General features: G+C 37.7%; 1 protein-coding gene across 1 annotated transcript in view; it reads left to right on the forward strand.

The window, feature by feature from the left end:
• The window catches only part of TERF1 (telomeric repeat binding factor 1), a 44,138-nt gene extending 24,708 nt beyond the window's left edge, over nt 1–19,430 (forward strand). Inside the window, exons 9-10 of the mRNA XM_058528877.1 lie at nt 2,810–2,916; nt 18,153–19,430. Of these exons, the coding sequence (XP_058384860.1) occupies nt 2,810–2,916; nt 18,153–18,329 (284 nt within the window). The 3' untranslated portion in view covers nt 18,330–19,430. The remainder of the gene's footprint in view (nt 1–2,809; nt 2,917–18,152) is intronic.
• The last annotated feature ends 970 nt before the right edge of the window (nt 19,431–20,400 follow it).

Genomic DNA, 20,400 nt, shown 5'->3' on the forward strand with positions numbered 1-20,400 from the left:
TCTTCATTTTGATTTCTTTCTTTTTTGGCTGGGTTTTTTTTTTAAAGAAGGGCTTATAGGTGCTATAATTTGTAGATTTTTGTCCCCAAGAATGTCTATTTCTTTTTTGCCTAAATATTAAATATAATATTCTTTGGAAATACTTTTCCTCACAACTTTGCGAGCATTGCTCCATTATTTTCTGACTTGATGAGTGCTGCCGTGGACAAGGCTGAGGTCAGCCTGTCTTTTTCCCCTTTTGTATATGAGTTGCTTTTTCTTTATAGATCCCCAGATTTTTCTAATGTGTGCATTTAATGCTATAAATTCTCCTTTAATTACTGCTTTTGTTGCATCCCACAAATTTTGATATGTTGTATTTTCATGTAATTCAAATTATTTTTTCGTTTCCTTTGAGACTTTTTCTTTAGCCTATGGTTATTTAAAAGCTGTTTAATTTCCAAATATTTAAGGATATTCCAGATATCTTTCTATTACTGATTTCCAGTTTAATTCTGTTCTGGTCTGAGAATATACTTTCTAGGATTTCTTTCTTTTTCTTTTCTTTTTTTTTTTTTTTTTAATTTAAGGTTTGTTTCATGGCCCAGAATATGGGCTGTCTTAGTGACCGTTGTTCACTTGAGAAGAATGTGAGTTCTGCTATTGTTGAGTGGACTGTTGTAAAATGTCACTTAGGTCAGGTTGATTCATAGTGCTGTTCACATGTTCTGTATGCTCACTTATTTTTTGCCTACGTGTTCTGCCAATTACTGAGAGAAAAGTATTGAAATCTTCAACTATAATTATGAGTTTCTCTATTAATTATTAATCTCTGTTAATTTATTATTTCTTTTTTGCTTTTTTAGTCCTCTAGCACCAGTTTAAACAATTCCTAATATGAAAATCTCTGTTCGTAACTAGTGTGGTTTCCTTTTTCCTGACTGGAGCTTGGCCAGCGCACATGGTCTGTTCCTGCAACAGTACTGTATTGTCTCAATTCCTGTAGTTTTGTGATAACTCAGTATGTGATAGGGCAATTCCCTTCATCTTACTATTCTTCAGCAGTATTTGACTGTTCTTGATGTTTTGGTCTTCCCTGTTGTCAGGGGAAAAAACCCAACTTCTCAGAGGGTTGCAAGCAGTAAACCTGCCACCACTCTGCGGGTGCCAAAAGTAAACAGTAAGACTTAATGGGTCAGAGCAAGACAGTTTATTACAGCACAACCAATAGCATGGCCTCAGCCTAGTTGTGCTGGTTCCTCTACCCCAAGGCCCATAGACAGTGCATCCGCCCCGGGTGGATGGCCTGCAAGCAGTAGATTGTACTGCAGCTGAGGAACTTGGGGCCAAGGGCCTAACTTTTTCAGTAAGCAGCAAAACATGGTAGCAAAGAAGCCAGTCCCCACTGCCAGGAGAGAGTGGTTACATGGTGGTCAGGTTATGGTTCCCTTGACCTGCTCAGGTGCCTGTCTGACTAACTATAGAAACTGCTCAGTATTAGGACGTGAGTAAGTCTTGTACATTCAGCAAAAACTTCAGGGATGCTCAGGGCACCGTCCTCACCATCTTTGATTTTGCCGTCTTGGATTAATTGACCAATCTGCCTACTCAAAGTTCCAAGAAAATACTTCACCACCTGCATATTAAAAATAATCTCCTAACACGTGTAATTTTAGAATAATCTTGTTAAGTTCTACAAAGAGCCCTGTTGAAATTTTAATTTGAAATGGCATTGTAACAATAGATAATTTTGGAGAGAATAGACACAATTATTGTCTTCCTGTGCATAAACAGTATATTTCTCTATTTAGATCGTCTTATATATATTTTCTTATAACGTATATGTGTATACACACACACACATATATATAGTAAAGCTTTATAATTTACTACATACAGATCTTGACCACTTTTGCTAGATTTATCCTTGAGAATTATATTTTTTGTTACTATTGTAAATATTGTCTTTCAGTTGTTTTAATTAAATATTTTAATTGCTTGTTGCTAATGTACAGAAATACTGTTGAATTTTGTTTGTTGATCTTATATCCAACCATCTAGCTAAACCCTTTTTAATTCTATTTTTAGATTCTTTTAGGTTTTCTATATAAACAGTTTTCTTTCAGTAATTACAGTTTCATTCGTTTCCAGTTACATGTACATTTACTTCTTGTCTTACTAAATTGACTAAGAAAGAGGGAATGAAGAAAGGGTTATACTTCTTACGCTGTGTCAAATATTCATTAAGCATTATCTTAAGAAAATTTTAACAGTCCTGTAAGGTAAATATTATTCCTTTTTTTAACAGATGATGAAAAGGCATGCTCTGGGAGGTGAGATGACTTGTTTAAAAACATACAAGAATCAAGATTCAAAACATACCCCCTCTGATTTTCAAAGACTGATCTTTGCACTGTACCATGCTGCTTCCAGATTCAAAAGGAAAAAAATTAAGCAGATAAAATTCTTTTTCTTTAAAGTAGCTAAAAAATAAACAGGGATTTTATGGTAACCTTTAAAAATATAATTCCTCGGGGCCAGCCGGTGGCCTAGTGGTTGAGTTCGTGCACTCCGCTTCAGCGGCCTGGGTTTCACAGGTTCAGATCCTGGGCGTGGACCTACATACCACTTATCAAGCCATGCTGTGGCGGCATCCCACATATAAAGTAGAGGAAGATGGGCATGGATGTTAGCTGGGGGCCAATCTTCCTCAGCAAAAAGAGGAGGATTGGCAATGGATGTTAGCTCAGGGCTAATCTTCCTCACAAAAAAAAACTCCTCTTTTTCTTTAATGTGAAACAATTTTTGGTGATGGTATTTCTACTTTTAGGTGGAAGAAAGGAAAACAACAGTAGACAAACCACTGCAAGCAAGAGAAGACGTGTTTTAAACAGTCAGCCAGTAACTCCTGAAAAACATCGATCTAGAAAAAAACAGGTATTTATTTAAATAATACCTAATGGCCATTAAAGTCATAACTTGAATAATTATGATTATTTCACATTATGTCTGTTCAACCCTAAAAAATCTTGAGTATAAAATGTTTCTTTCCCATCTCTGATTTTGCCATCTTAGATTAATTGACCAATCTGCCTATTCAGAGTTCCAAGAAAATACTTCACCTGCATTTAAAAAATAATCTTAAGGGGCCGGCCTGGTGGCGCAAGCGGTTAAGTGCATGCGCTCCGCTGCGGCGGCCCGGGGTTCGCTGGTTTGGATCCCGGGCGAGCACCGACGCACTGCTTGGCAAGCCATGCTGTGGCGGCGTCCCATATAAAGTGGAGGAAGATGGGCACAGATGTTAGCCCAGGGCCGTCTTCCTCAGCAAAAAAAGAGGAGGATTGGCGGATGTTAGCACAGGGCTGATCTCCTCACAAAAAAAAAAAAAAAAATCTTAAATTGGCTATTGATAATGACATTTAGAATTATTGTGAAACTATCATAAAGTCAGTTCATCAGATGTGACGTGGGACTTAAATCCACATTATAAGCTTTTTATATTTATATCTTCCTAATAAAATTCCAATTTAATAAAGTTCTTCTGTGCTTTAAAAAAAAAGATATCATTTGATATGGAATTTTTCTATTCAGAAAGTTAAGATGGGTCAATTTTAGGACTCACTTCACTTGTTTTCCCTCTTAGTGATTATAGTCCTGTGCCATCTGTCCATTTTCTGAAACCATTGTTTCCTGTATTTTGTCTGGTTTTGTAGTTGTTTGCAGCAGGTAAATAAATCTGGTCCTTGTTTTATCATGGCTGGAAGTGGAAGGTGATCCTGTACTTAGTTTTCTTACTCTCCTTTATTTAAGATGAGTTTGTTTTCTTGATAAGCTATTTGCTTATGGTTTGTGTTGAGAGTTTGGGGCTAGGGTCAAGTTCCAGGCTACCTGGGATATCTCCAGTGACCCAAGCTTATTTGGGCCTTGCCTTCTCCCCGCAGTGAACATAGCAAGCAACTCCCACTTAGGATTTGCTTCCTGCAAGTATTGCTTACCTGCGTGATTATCGCTTACCTGCGTGATTCCTCATTTAGCCCCACCACCTCCACTTTTTGAAGCTGTTGCAAGTTGAGGGAGGCTCCTGCTGTTGCAGACCAGGGATTTAGGGCGTGCACCTCAGCATGTATTCCTTACTTTGGAAGAGTGTGCACCACAGGCTCTGTGAGGTCTGTGGGAAGAGTGATTATGCCCTGCTTCTTCACATACCTTTTGTCAGTTTCCACCAATAGTGTACCCCTTCCACGTATATTATGGTTCTGGTCATAGGGGTCTCCTGATTTTATCAGTTTGGGATTTTCTTTCTTTCCTTGTTACTGTTGGGTGAATTCCCAAAGGAGAATGGGGAAATGCTGACCATATACCACTATATGCAACCAAAAGTCATACGTATTTTTTGTCTTTGATTTTTTTGCACTTTGAATGTGATATGCCAAAGTGTAGTTTTTTGGTATTTGTCCTACTTCATGTTTTCTGAGCTTCCTGGATCTGTTTTGGTGTCTGCCGTTAATTTTGGAAAATTCTCAGCCATTATTACTCCAAATCTTTCTTCTAGTCCTTCTCTCTTTCTTTTGGTGTCCCATTGCATGTATGTTACACCATTTGTAATTGTCCCATAGTTCTTGGCTATTCCTTTTCTTTTTTCTCTTTGCTTTTCAGTTTGGGAAGTTTCTATTAACGTATCTTCAAGTTCACTGATTTCTTTTTTTCATCTGTGTCTAGTCTGCTGATGAACCCATCAAAGGCATTCTTCATTTCTGTTACTGTGTTGTTGATTTCTAGCATTTTCTTGTGATTCTTTCTTAGGATTTACATCTCTGCTTGCATTTACTCACCTGTTTTTACATATTGTGTACTTTTTCCATTATAGCCCTTGGCATATTAATCATAGTTATTTTAAATTCCTGGTCTGATAATTCCAAAATCTCTGCCATAGCTGAGCCTGATACTGCTTTGTCCCTTTAGATTGTTTTTCCCTTTTAGTGTACCTTATAATTTTTTTGTTAATAGCCAAACCTGATGTGTCAGATACAAGGAACTAAGATAAGTTGGCCTTTGGTGTGAGGTTTTGTGTTTGTCTGGCTAGGCATTAGGCTTTGTTTACTGTTGTAGTAACTGTAGGTGTCAGAGGCTAAAATTTCCTTGTTTTTGTCTCCCTTCTTGTCTTTGAGTTTCCCTAGAGACTCCTTCTTAGTAAGAGTCTGAGGCAGCTCTTTCAGCCGAGGTCATCAATATATAGGAGCCCAAATAATGTGGTGGTGAGATGGGGGGAGAGAGGAAGCATTCTATAGTTCTGTGATTCTCATTCATTTAGTGAGCCTATGTCCTGGGCTAAGACCTTCGTATGTGCTTCTCAGCCTTTATTTCCCCCTGTTAGGTGAAACAGGAAGCCTAGAGGGGGCTGAAGTTGGGTATTTCCCTTTCCCTACATGGAAGGCTATAGGGGGCTGGAGTTCGGTGTTTTCACAGGTCAGTTAGACACTGGCAAAATTAGTTTCTCTTGAGGGCAGTCTTTTGTTAATGAGAACAGAATGCTCTGGAAATATTTCAAAATGACTACTTTTCCCCTCCGCTTGCTAGAAGCAGGAGAGATTTTTCTCCCATCTTCACCCTGAGAACCTGATGGGGCTTTGGAGGTAAAACTCACAAAAGTTTGTGGGACTTGCTAAGATTTGGGCCCCTGGAGTTGTGTTTTTTTTGTGTGTGTATGAGGAAGATCAGCCCTGAGCTAACATCGTTGCTAATCTTCCTCTTTTTGCTGAGGAAAACTGGCTCTGAGCTAACATCTATTGCCAATCCTCCTCCTTATTTTTTTCCCCCAAAGCCCCACTAGATAGTTGTATGTCATAGTTGCACATCCTTCTAGTTGCTGTTTGTGGGACGCAGCCTCAGCATGGCCGGAGAAGCAATGCATTGGTGCACACCCGGGATCCGAACCCGGGCCGCCAGTATCGGAGCGCCCGCCCTTAACCGCTAAGCCCTGGGGCCGGCCCCTGCCCAGAGTTTTTTAACTCCAGCTTGTCCATAGTGAGCCTCTATCAATTCGTCCATCACAGTTAAATGTTCGTACTGGCTCTGGATGTGAACTTCTCCTGGCCTTCTGCTCCCAGTAAGCTATGATTCTCTGTATCTACCTTTCTGTCTTTCTAGTTTCCAGGGCAGCAGTTCGTCCTTTGGCATTAATTCTCTGATGGATCTAAGAAGAATTGTTGACTTTCAGTTTGTTCAACTTTTTTCTTGTTGTAAGGACTAGAGTGATATTTCTAAGCTATATGTCAGTCCAAAAACTGGAAGTCTCTGTCTCATACTTTTAATTGATCTTTCCCTGTAGTCCTTCTGGCAACAATTCCAAATGGGATTATAGGTGTTATTTATAGATGTATATCAGGAAAATAGTTTCTCACTTTCATTTTTTGTATTTGAAACAAAATTTGGGAAATCAACTACATAATTTAAAGAATAGAATATAGGTGATATTGCTTGTCACTGTTTACTATGCCAAAAATGAATTCTGTGCATATCGTGTCTGGTTTTATTTTTAGCTTCCCGCTGTTGGCTTTTTGGTGGGACAGCTTATTTCAGATGAGCAACAGATTTTATCTTATTTTGTGTTGAGATTTTAGTTCTTTAAAATTTTTATTGCAGTAGTCTATGCCTGACTGGACAGTTTCTCCTTCCTGCGTTTGTCTGTTAAACAGAGAAAGGTATTTTTGCCTGCCTCATCACAATTTAAAAAGAACCTTCCTCTTGTAGATTTATTCTATTCAAGAAGAAAAGTAAATGCCCTTCAACAACAAAGACTTTTTTTCCATAGATGGTATATAATGGGAATTACTCTAACAGTTTTTTTTTAAATTATAAATGGTATCATTTTTAAGGTGTTATAAAGCATGTTTTTTTCCTCTAAAAGGCATTAGAAATGATAGGCAATTTTCAAATATAAGTCATATAAACTTTTTAGCCTTAGGAAACAAAAAAATTGGTACATTTTAGTTTGTTGTGTGTTCTTTGTATTTTTGGGGGTTATGGGCATGGCTAGGATTGTTATGATTTTTTATTGGTTTTATTTTTAATTTTTCAAGAAAAGCGAAAAACAAAAAAGAATAGCACAAAGGGCACAGTTTTTGTTTATGTCCTGAAATATATCATCTTAAAACTCTGTGTTACCTATGTGTCATTATGAATGGAATCTAGTACAATATGTCAAATGTATAAAATGAAAAAATGAAGTTTTAAGCAACAGAATAGACTTATGACATTTGTGCTGCCATAATGTGTTCTTTCTCATCTGACGCTAAGCCAGCTGTGTCACTCCTTCACCTCCATCTATGGAAAGGAGGAGTTGGCCTCTTTAAACTCTAACCTTTAAAGATTATAGTTATTATTTGCTGGGTGATCACTTAACCCACATGATGTTTTTCAAAACTCTTTCACCTTTAAACCACAGATGAAATTAAGCAAAGTCGTAAAAACATTCAGATCAAACAAAATAGGGCATAATCAATCACAAAGTAACAATTCATCAAGTTAAAGATTCTCTTTTTCAATAGAAGAAGAAAATTAAAAACAATGTTAAACACTGTGGTTTTCGGTTAACCTTTACTGACAAAATTATAACTTTCTTCTATGTCAGAGGTTGGCATACTTTTTCTTTTTATCTTTTTTTTCCAACTTTATTTATTTATCAATTTCTTTTTTTTATTGTTGTGAAATTTTTGTTGTACATTATTGTTTGTCAGTCACCATATAAATGCATCCCTCCACCCCTTGTGCCCACCTGCAACCCCCTTGCCCCTGGTACCCACCAAACAGTTCTATCTGTCTGTGTGTTGGTTTATCTTCCACATATCAGTGAAATCATGTAGTGTTTGTCTTTCTCTTTCTGGCTTATTTTGCTTAACATAATACCCTCTGGGTCTATCCATGTTGTTGCAAATAGGATGGTTTTGTCTTTTTTTATGGCTGAGTAGTATTCCATGGTGTATATATACCACATCCTCTTTATCTAATCGTCAGTCAGGGGACACTTCAGTTGCTTCCATGTGTTGGCTGTAGTGAATAATGCTGCAATGAACATAGGGGTGCATAAGCCTCTTTGGATTGTGGATTTCAGGTTCTTTGGATAGATACCCAGCAGTGGGATAGCTGGATCGTAAGGTATTTCTATTTTTAATTTTTTGAGGAATCTCCATACTGTTTACCATAGGAGATGCACCATTTTGCATTCCCACCAGCAGTGGATTAGGGTTCCCATTTCTCCACAGCCTCTCCAGCATTTGTTGTTTTTTGTCTTGGTGATTATAGCCATTCTAACGGGTATAAGATGATATCTTAGTGTGGTTTTGATTTGCATTTCTCTGATGATTAGTGATGTTGAGCATCTCTTCATGTACCTGTTGGCCATCTGTATGTCTTCTTTGGAGAAGTGTCTATTCATTTCCTCTGCCCATTTTTTGATCGGGTTGTTTGTTTTTTTTGTTGTTCAGCTGCAAGAGTTCTTTATATATTATGGAGATTAATCCCTTGTCAGATATTTGGTTTGCAAATATTTTTTCCCAGCTGATGGGTTGCCTGTTCATTTTGATCATGGTTTCATTTGCCTTGTAGAAGCTCTTTAATCTGATGAAGTCCCACTTGTTTATTTTTTCTTTTGTTTCCCTTGTCTGAGTAGACATGGAATTTGAAAAGATCCCTTTATGGCTGATGACAAATAGTGTACTACCTATATTTTCCTCCAGGAGTTTTATAGTTTCAGGTCTCACCTTGAGGTCTTTGATCCATTTTGAGTTAATTTTTGTGTATGGTGAAAGAAGATGGTCTGCTTTCATTCTTGTGCAAGTAGCTGTCCAGTTTTCCCGGCACCATTTATTGAAGAGACTTTCCTTTCTCCGTTGTATGTTCTTAGCTCCTTTGTCAAAGATTAGCTGCCCGTAGATGTGAGGTTTTATTTCTGGGCTTTCGATTCTGTTCCATTGATCTGTGTGTCTGTTTTTGTACCAGTACCATGCTGTTGTAATTACTATCGCTTTGTAGTGTGTTTTGAAGTCAGGGATTGTGATGCCTCCAGCTTTGTTCTTTTTTATCAAGATTGCTTTAGCTATTTGGGGTCTTTTGTTGCCCTATATGAATTTTAGTATTTTTTGTTCTATTTCCATGAAGAATGTCTTTGGGATTCTGATTGGGATTGCATTGAATCTGTAGATTGCTTTAGGTAATATGGACATTTTAACTATGTTTATTCTTCCAATCCAAGTGCATGGAATATTTTTCCATTTCTCTATGTCATCATTGATTTCACTCAATAATATCTTATAGTTTTCATTGTATAGGTCTTTTACTTCCTTGGTTAAATTTACTCCTGGATATTTTATTCTTTTTGTTGCAATTGTAAATGGGATTGTCTTCTTGAGTTCTCTTTCTGTTGTTTGTTGTTGGTAGATAGAAATGCAACTGATTTTTGTAAGTTGATTTTGTACCCTGCAACTTTGCTGTAGTTGTTGATTATTTCTAATAGTTTTCCAATGGATTCTTTAGTGTTTTGTATGTATAAGATCATGTCATCTGCAAACAGTGAGAGTTTCACTTCTTCATTGCCTATTTGGATTCCTTTTATTCCTTTTTCTTGCCTAATTGCTCTGGCCAGAACCTCCAGTACTGTGTTGAATAAGAGTGGTGAGAGTGGGCACGCTTGTCTTGTTCCTGTTTTCAGAGGGATGGCTTTCAGTTTTTCCCCATTGAGTATGATGTTGGCTGTGGGTTTGTCATAAATACCCTTTATTATGTTAAGGTACTTTCCTTCTGTACCCATTTTGTTGAGAGATAAATGGATGTTGGATCTTGTCAAATGCCTTCTCTGCATCTATCGAGATGATCATATGGTTTTTATTCCTTGTTTTGTTAATGTGGTGTATCACATTTATTGATTTGCGGATGTTGAACCATCCCTGTGTCCCTGGTATAAATCCTACTTGATCATGGTGTATGATCTTTTTAATGTATTGCTGTATTTGGTTTGCCATTATTTTGTTGAGGATTTTTGCATCTGTGTTCATCAGGGATATTGGTCTGTAGGTTTCCTTCTTAGTATTGTCTTTGTCTGGCTTTGGTATCAGGGTGATATTGGCCTCATAGAATGTGTTGGGAAGTGTTCCATCTTCCTCTGTTTTTTAGAATAGTTTGAGAAAGATAGGTATTACATTTTCTTTGAATGTTTGGTAAAATTCTCCAGAGAAGCCATCCGGTCCTGGACTTATATTTTTTGGGAGGTTTTTGATTACTGTTTTAATCTCTTTACTTGTGATTGGTCTATTCAGTTTCTCTATTTCTTCTTGATTCAGTTTTGGGAGGTTGTATGAGTCTAAGAATTTATCCATTTCTTCTAGATTGTCCAATTAGTTGGTGTATAGTTTTTCATAGTATTCTCTTATAATCTTTTGTATTTCTGTGGTATCTGTTATAATTTCTCCTTTTTCATTTCTAATTTTATTTATTTGAGCCTTCTCTCTTTTTTCTTGGTGAGTCTGGCTAAGAGTTTGTCAATTTTGTTTATCTTCTCAAAGAACCAGCTCTTTGTTTCATTGATCCTTTCTACTGTTTTTTTTATTTCAATTTCATTTATTTCTGCTCTGATTTTTATTATTTCCCTCCTTCCACTGACTTTAGCCTTTGTTTGTTCTTCTTTTTCTAATTCTGTTAGGCGTAGTTTGAGGTTGTTTATTTAGGCTTTTTCGTTTGTTAAGGTGGGCCTGTATCACTATGAGTTTCCCTCTCAGGACCACTTTTGATGCCTCCCATATGAGTTGGTACAGTGTATTTTTGTTTTCATTTGTCTCCAGATATGATTTGATTTCTCCTTTAATTTCATCGATGATCCATTGGTTGTTTAGTAACATGTTGTTGAATCTCCACAGCTTTATCACTTTCCTGGTATTTTTCTTGTAGTTGATTTCTAGCTTCTTGGCATTATTGTCGGAAAAGATGCTTGTTATGATTTCAGTCTTCTTAAATTTATATAAGCATGCTTCATTTCCCAACATATGGTCTATTCTTGAGAACATTCCACGCGCTCTTGAGAAGAATGTGTAATCTGCTGTGTTTGGATGGAGTACTGTATATATATATATATATGTATTAATTGCATCTCATCAAGATTTTCAAGTCCATTATTTCCTTATTGACTTTCTGTCTGGATGATCTTCCATTGATGAAAGTGGGGTGTTAAGATCCCCTACTATTATTGTGTTGTTGTTGATGTCTCCTTTTAGGTTTGTTAATAGTTGCTTTATGTACCTTGGTGCTCCTATGTTGGGTGCATATATATTTAAAAGTGATATGTCTTCTTGGTGGAGTGTCCCTTTTATCCTTATATATTGCCCCTCTTTGTCTCTCATTACCTGTTTTATCTTGAAGTCAACTTTGTCTGCTGTAAGTATGGCAACACCTGCTTTCTTTTGTTTGCCATTAGCTTGGAGTATTGTCTTCCATCCTTTCACTCTGAGCCTATGTTTGTCTTTAGAGCTGAGATGTGTTTCCTGGAGGCAGCATATTGTTGGGTCTTGTTTTTTAATCCATCCCACTACTCTGTGTCTTTTGATTGGAGAGTTCAGTCCATTTACATTTAGAGTAATTATTGATATATGAGGGCTTATAGTTGTTATTTTATCGCTCTTTTTCTGGTTCTTATGCATTTCTTTTGTTTCTCGTCCTGTGTGTTTCAGTTTGGTAGTTCTGTATGGGGGTTCTCTTAGTTTTCTCTGTCTTTATTGTGTGTGATTCTGTTCTGATTGCTTGGTTAGTGGTTACCATGAGGTTTGTATAAAAACTCTCGTGGATGTGATAGTCCATTTTTTGATGGCCTCTTTCACATGATGAGGTTATATTTATTTTTGGTGATTACCTTCCCTTGATCTTTGGTTTTATAATTAAGTGTTTTGCTAATCTTTTCTGATAGAGAGCTGCAATTTTTCTGGTTTTGTTGACCTATTTTCTTCGTTGTTCAAAACTTTGAATCCCCTTTCTCTTTTTTCCTCAGGGATGAGGGCCTTCTTTGAATATTTCTTGTAGTGGGGGTCTTGTGGAAATGAACTCCCTTAGCTTTTGTTTATCTGGCATAGTTATTATTTCTCCATCATATCTGAAGGATATTTTCGCTGGACCAAAAATAAATATAACCTCATCATGTGAAAGAGGCCATCAAAAAATGGACTATCACATCCACGAGAGTTTTTATACAAACCTCATGGTAACCACTAACCCAGCAATCAGAACAGAATCACACACAATAAAGACAGAGAAAACTAAGAGAACCCCCATACAGAACTACCAAACTGAAACACACAGGACGAGAAACAAAAGAAATGCATAAGAACCGGAAAAAGAGCGATAAAATAACAACTATAAGCCCTCATATATCAATAATTACCCTAAATGTAAATGGACTGAACTCTCCAATCAAAAGACACAGAGTAGTGGGATGGATTAAAAAACAAGACCCAACAATATGCTGCCTCCAGGAAACACATCTCAGCTCTAAAGACAAACATAGGCTCAGAGTGAAAGGATGGAAGACAATACTCCAAGCTAATGGCAAACAAAAGAAAGCAGGTGTTGCCATACTTACAGCAGACAAAGTTGACTTCAAGATAAAACAGGTAATGAGAGACAAAGAGGGGCAATATATAAGGATAAAAGGGACACTCCACCAAGAAGACATATCACTTTTAAATATATATGCACCCAACATAGGAGCACCAAGGTACATAAAGCAACTATTAACAAACCTAAAAGGAGACATCAACAACAACACAATAATAGTAGGGGATCTTAACACCCCACTTTCATCAATGGAAGATCATCCAGACAGAAAGTCAATAAGGAAATAATGGACTTGAAAGTTTTTGTCCTTCAGAATTTTGACTATATTGTTCTACTCTCTTCTAGCCTGCAAAGTTTCTATCGAGAAATCGGCTGAGAGCCTGATAGGAAATCCTTTGTATGTTATTTTTTTTTTGTCTAGCTGCCCTTAATATTTTTTCTTTGTCGTTGACTTTTGCCAGCTTTACTGCTATATGCCTTGGAGAGGGTCTTTTCGTGTTGATATATTTAGATCTATTTATTTCATTCACTGGTATTTCCAGCTCTTTCCCCAGGTTTGGGAAGTTCTCAGCTATTATTTCTTTGAACAAGTTCTCTGCTCCTTTTTCCCCTCTCTTCTCCCTCTGGAATACCTATAATCCTTATGTTGGATTTCCTATTTGAGTCGGATATTTCTCGGAGAGTTTCTTCATTTCTTTTTAGTCTTAGCTCTCTTTCCTCCTCCATCTGGAGCATTTCTGCATTGCTGTCCTCAATATTGCTAATTCTTTCCTCCATATTGTCAGCCCTGATGCTTAAGTCTTCCATATTTGTCTTTATCTTCTCTACTGTGTTTTTCACCTCTAGGATTTCTGATTGGTTTTTCTTTATAGTTTCAATCTCTTTTGTGAAGAAACTCCTCATTTCATTGAATTGTCTATCTTTGTTTTCTTCTCTTTCATTAAGCTTTTTTGTGATGGCTATTTTGAATTCTCTGTCATTAAGGTTATACATTTCTGTGCTTTCTGGGTTGACTTCTTGGCATTTGTTATTTTCTTTTTGGTCTGGTGATTTAATATATTTTTGCATGGTGCCTGTCGGTGTTGGCTTATTTTTCCTTATAGTGAAAATATATGGTTGTAGTTTCCTCTTGCTGCCGCTGGGTGGGGGTCAAGGGCTGTGTATTCTGGCCTGCCTAATCTGAAGGCACTCTGGTCAGCCCCCAGCTGAGCAGAGGCTGCTAGGGGGAGGAAGCATGGGAACAGCTGGAGCTGGAGCGTGGGAAAAGCTGGGACTGGAGCGCAGCTAGGCCGAAGCAGCTGGGGCTCAAGTGTGGGTGGGTTGAAACAGCTGCTGCTGAAGCACAGCTGGGCTGAAGAAGCAGGAGCTGGAGTGCGGTGGGCCGAAGTTGCTGGCACCAAGTCAGCTGGAGCCTGAGCATGGCCAAGCCGAAGCTGCTGGAGCCAGGGGGGCAGTCGAGCTGAAGGAGCTGGGTACGGGGTGTGGTCATGCTGCTGCTGCTGGTGGGGCCCAGGTGCCTGGGGGCAGCTGCCTCTGGGGGCGGGGCAGAGCTGAAACACCGCTGTGCTGAAGCATCTGGCAGGCCGGGTGGGGCAGGGCGGCTTACTTTTGCTTCCCCCATCTCAGAAGTCTCTCACCTCACTGTCGCTCTCCCCTCTACTGAGGGGCTAGCTTGCCTAAAGTACCCTCACAACAGTTCTGCTCCCTCTGTAGGGGGATTCCCCATGGGCTGTGAGGGCTCTTGGAGAGTGCTGGTTTTCCTGCAGAGAGCCACCCCTCCTCCTCTGAGAGACGCCTGGTCTCAGTCTCAGGGTCACAGTCCCTGGGAAGGAAGGGAGCTCCTCTTACTTCCTTGCACTTACTCTGGGGATTCCAGCACCTCAGTCCTCAGATGTATGGCTGCCTGGGTTCCTCAGACGTCCCCTGTGTTGTGTGAATAGCTTCTGTTGGAATATGAGTGTCCTTTTTGTTGTGTCTTAGGGGGTAGAGTTCATGGCTCACTCTGCCATGATGCTGACGTCACTGGCATACTTTTTCTATAAAGGGCCAGGCAGTGAATATTTTAGGCTTTGTGGGCCGTATATGGTTTTTGTCACATATTCTTCTTCTCTTTTTCTTTTTTAAAAACAGGTTTTTAAAATGTAAAAACCATTATTAGCTCCTGGGCTGTACAAACAGCCTGGGGCCGGATTTTGGCAGTAGCTTGCCAACCCCTGCTGTGTGATCCACTGGAGAAGACTGCTTAAGCTCGATGAGCCCAGGAACCGAAATAGGATCCAAGCAGAAAGTATTAGTTATTTATTGAGGGAAATGGGTTTTTGTATTGTATCAGATATCATCTGTGCTCTCTATTAAAAGTGATATAGCTCAGATTAAAACAAGAAAATAGTGCTGTGTATATGAAATTTGCATAAACCAAAGAGTACTTTTTTTTCCTGTGAGGAAAATTGGCCCTGAGCTAACATCTGTGCCATTCTTCCTGTATTTTGTATATGGGACACCCCCACAGTATGGCTTGATGAATGGTGGCTAGGTCTGCTCCCGGGATCTGAACCTGTGAACCCTGGGCCACCGAAGCAGAGTGTGCCACTGGACTGGCCCCCCAGAGACTACTTTTTAAAGCTGAATAAACGTGTGGCAACTTCTTCTACAACAGAAATTCTTAACTTGGGGACCATAAAATCAAGAGGTTTTTTTAAGAGACGTCTAAGTGGCCCCTGAAATTTCATGTAAAATTTGATATACCTTCACTTGTCTGTGAAGTGGATCCATAGCTTTCATCACATTCTAAAAGACTTATGTGACTCTGAATATTAATAACCCATGGCTGAAGTACTTTTATTCAGTAAGTTATCCTCTCCCCTTTAAACTCCTCACCCAACACATGCAAAATTTACATCTCTTGGTTTTGTGTCACTTAGTGACACCCAGTGTGGCGAAGCTTTGTGGGAGTGATGACTGGTGAGGGGAGTGGGCTGGGTTGGTCAGTACAGGAGGAGGGCAGTCTCTGTCTAGAGATTGAGGGCCGTGCATTGGTAGGCAGACCCTTGCTGATAGGTGGCAGCTCAAAGAAATTCCTACCAGGCGTTAAATTATAGTCCCTGCCAGTTTTATGGCATTGAACCATACACATAGTTTTCATCTCATGTCTGTCTTCTTCAAGACAAACTCAAAAGACTTGAGTTCTTTTTAATAGTGCATCAGACAATTAAACTGGACTTTTTTTTTCTTTAATTGTGGTAAAATACACATAAAATTTGCCAGCTTAACCATTTTCAAGTGTATAGTGCTCTGGTGTTAAACACATTCATATTCTTAGGCTAACATTACCACCTTCTATCCACAGACCTTTTTTCTTCTTGCAGAACTAAAACTCTGTACTCATTAAACAGTAACTCCCCATTCACCCCTCCCACCTTCTGCTTTCGATCTCTAAATTGGACTATTTCAGTTACCTCATTTAAGTGGAATCATATAATATTTGTCCTTTTGTGTTTACTTATTATTTCATTTAGTGTAATATCCTCAAGGTTCATCCATGTTGTAGTGTGTGTCAGAATTTCCTTCCTTTCTAAGGCGGAATAATATTGTATTTGTCTACCACATTTTGCTTATCCATTCATCCATCAATGGACACTTGGGTTACTTCCACCTTTTGGCTTTTGTGAATAATATTGCTGTCAACATGAGTATACACATTTCTTTTCAAGTCCCTGCTTTCAATTCTTTTGCGTATATACCCACAAGTAGAATTGCCGGATCACATGGTAATTTTTAGTTTTCTGAGGAACCACCGTACTGTTTACCATAGCAGCCACACAATTTTTCAGTCCCACCAACAGTGCATAAGAGTTCCAATTTCTCCATATCCTCACCAACACTTATTATTTTCTGTTTTTTTGATAGTAGACATCGTAATGGGTGTGAGGTGGTATCTTCTGGTTTTGATTTGTGTTTCCCTAATGTTTCATGATGTTGAGCAACTTTTCATGTGCTCATTGGCCATTCGTTTATCTTCTTTGGAGAAATGTCTATTCAAGTCCTTTGCTCATTTTTAAAAAAAATTTAGTTTATTTCTTTGTAGTAAAACACATGTAAAATTTATCATCTTAATCATTTTTAAGTGTTCGGTTCAGTGGCAGTAAGTACATTCACATTGTTGTGCAACTAATCTCCAGAACTTTTTCATCTTGCAAAAACTGGAACGCTATACCCATTTAACAACTCCCCATTTCCCACTCCCCATCCCCTGGTAACTACTATTCTGCTTTCTGTTTCTGTGAGTTTGACTACTCTAGATACGTCTTGAAAGTGAAATCATACAGTAATTGTCTTTTTGTGACTGATGATGAATGGATTTTTAAAGAAAATATGTAAGTCAGCTGGGGAAATTAATCATAGTCTAGAGAGTAAATAATCACTCAGATGGTCATGTTGCTCCTTCAGCATGGCAGCAGAAGGAATAATTAGTTGGTCACCTGTAGCAAATGCCAAGTGTCACTAGTTTTTTCTGTGTATAATACTGAATTAGATTTTTTAAAATTTTCAATCATTTTCTCCAAAAATTAAATAGTATATTTTTGGGGCCGCCCCCGTGGCTTAGCGGTTAAGTGCACACACTCCACTATTGGCGGCTCGGGTTTGGATTCCAGGCGCGCACCGACGCACTGCTTGTCTGGCCATGCTGAAGTGGCGTCCCACATACAGCAACTAGAAGGATGTGCACCTGTGACATACAACTGTCTACTGGGGCTTTGGGGAGGAAAAGGGAGGGAGGGGTAGGAGGAGGATTGGCAATAGATGTTAGCTCAGGGCCGGTCTTCCTCAGCAAAAAAAAAAAGGATTGGCATGGATATTAGCTCAGGGCTGATCGTCCTCAAAAAATAAATAAATAAATAAATAGTATATTTTTAATTAGTTTATATTATTTGTGTTTTCAAACACCTATTTTAGAGAAGATGAGCATTTTGTGTGTCTATGCTTTGTCTTAATATACAGAACAGGGTTTTCACTGAGTTCATTAATGAAGTATTAAATAGTCATAAGTTCTATTTAGAAATAGGTAGGATTAATAAATATCAATTTGTTAACAATTGTAGAAAAGGATCTTAAGAGAAAGTGTGGGCTTAAAGTCAGACAAATTGAGTTGGTGTTTAGCTCTGTGATTTTTGTAGCTATCTGATCTTGGGCAGCTGAGCCATAGTGTGCTTATGTAAAATGAACAGTAATAGTAAGGACCTTTAAAAATCTTATTATGATAAATATAAGATCTTACACAAATCTAAGAAATGTATTCAGAAATTCTTCCAGTTCCAGTATTAAGAAACTATATTATCTTGATAAAAAAGTTACATTTATTGTAGGTATGTTCTTTAAAGGGTTGTTTCTGTGAATAACTATTCTACTTTTTATCTACTTTTGACAGATGTTAACAAGACTTATTGTGGTGATCATTTTGCAGTAGATACAGATATCGAATCATTTATGTTGTACACCTGAAACTAATATAATGTCAATTATATCTCATTAAAAAAAAATAAAGAATCGTTTCTGTGAATAACTACGCTACTTTTTATCAAAAGGCATGGCTTTGGGAAGAAGACAAGAATCTGAGGTCTGGCGTGAGGAAATATGGAGAGGGAAACTGGTCTAAAATACTCTTACATTATAAATTCAACAACCGGACAAGCGTCATGTTGAAAGACAGATGGAGGACTATGAAGAAACTAAAATTGATTTGCTCAGACAGTGAAGACTGAATGTGTTTGTAAAAGCTTGATAAAAGGAGAGTTAAATATTTTGATCACTGTGTTTTGTTTGAAACTTGGTGGTCATTGATGTATCCTAAAATTTTTGTTTAAAGCATTACAGTATTTTTCTGTAACAGTCATTTAATTAATATGAGGATTTGTGCCATAAGTGTAAGATTATTTGCCATCATTGTTTTCTTGAAGAATCTTTTTACTATGATAAAATATAAATTTGTTGAGCCCTGGTAGTTTCAATACCCCTATCCCCAAATCCTGTTCCAAAAAAAATGAAAACCTGGTAAGAGAAAATATATATTTCTGCTAACCTATTCTGTGTCTGTAGGCTGACTTCAACTCTCTAACACACACATAAGAGTGAAGTTTCTAAATCAGTGAATAATAATATGCCTTTGACTTAAGAGGTGATGACTTGATTTATGGCCTTAACATATTAATTACCAAGACATTTTGTTTATAGAATGATAAATGTACAAAGTAATCTTCAAGTTATACTATACTCAAATTTTCCTTTCAGTAGTTTCATATAAAGGAAAAAAGTTGAAAATAGTAATACCCATAGGACAAAATTTATACTATTACCAAGAAAATAGCTTCATGTCTCATTTAGGTACATTTGACTTTTGTGGCAGTGTTAAAACCTTGACAAAGATGGTTTTAAATAAAGCTTCTTTATAACCTAGTGCCATAAATATCAGTTTCTCTGACTATTTTATTTCATATATCAATATTGGGCCTAAATGGTATTCTGTAAATTGTTAAATTGGTATTAACAATGATCATTTTGACATCTTTGATAAATACTAAATAAGTAAAATCATACCTACCTTACTAGACAATTTTGAGTTTTCACCAATATTTTATTCTTTAGATGATTTAGTCAAACACTAATAGAATTATTATCATTTCAAGTTACATGTGCTTTATTTAACAAATGAGTGAAAGTAATGAATTATTTGCAAAAAAAGTTAAATGATAATATTTTGTAGTCTGTGTTTCATTTCTTATTAAAGCTTTATACAGTACTTTCACATTGTTCCTGAATTTCTTTTCCTATACATACATATAATAAACAGAAATGTGGGTGATTACCATGTGCTTCCTGACTCAGTCTATCCTGTTACACCACTAGTTACTGTGACTGTTACTTGCAGACACTTTGATGGTTAGTGCCAAAGCTGGTGGCATGAGCCAAAAGGGACCTGCGAGTCACCCTCCTCCTTCCAAACATACCATCAGTCATCACATCCAAGTTGCCATTAACTGCAAGATGCTCAATTATTTTATGTGCCACTAAAAAAGATCACCATTAATTATACTATAACATGGTGGTTATTTAGAATTTTACTTTACTTATGAAAAGAGCTTAGACTTATTTAAATGTAGATTTTTATCATATAACTTGTGGATACATTAAAAGAAAAAGCAAAATAAATTGGGTAATGTATTCCTAAAACTTCCTCATCTTAAATCTGGATCTTCTAGATTACTTTTTTTAATTGAAATTTTTGTTGAGATAATTGTAGATTCACATGCAGTAAGAAATAATACAGAAAGGCCCCTTCTACACTTATTCCAGCTTCCCCCAATATTAATTTGTAAAACTAAAGTATGTCACCATCAGGATATTGATATTGATACAATCCACCAACCTTATTCAGATTTCCCCAGTTTTACTTGTACTGTGTGTGTGCGGTGTCTATGTATTTAGTTCTAAACAGTTTATCACCTGTGTAGGTTCATGTATCCACCACCACATGCAAGATCCTGAACAGCTTCAACACTGAGGATCCCTCCTGTTGCCACTCATTTGCCTCTTGCATCATTCCTCCAACCCTTGGCAACGACTAATCTGTCCTCCATTTTAAGAATTGAATCATTACAGGCCAGCCCCGTAGCTTAGCGGTTAAGTGTGCGCGCTCTGCTACTGGCGGCCCAGGTTCGGATCCTGGGCGTGCACCGACACACCACTTCTCTGGCTGTGCTGAGGCTGTGTCCAACATACAGCAACTAGAGGGATGTGCAGCTGTGACATACGACTATCTACTGGGGCTTTGGGGTG

Source organism: Diceros bicornis, chromosome 33, assembly GCF_020826845.1.
Source record: "Diceros bicornis minor isolate mBicDic1 chromosome 33, mDicBic1.mat.cur, whole genome shotgun sequence".
Classification (NCBI taxonomy): domain Eukaryota; kingdom Metazoa; phylum Chordata; class Mammalia; order Perissodactyla; family Rhinocerotidae; genus Diceros; species Diceros bicornis.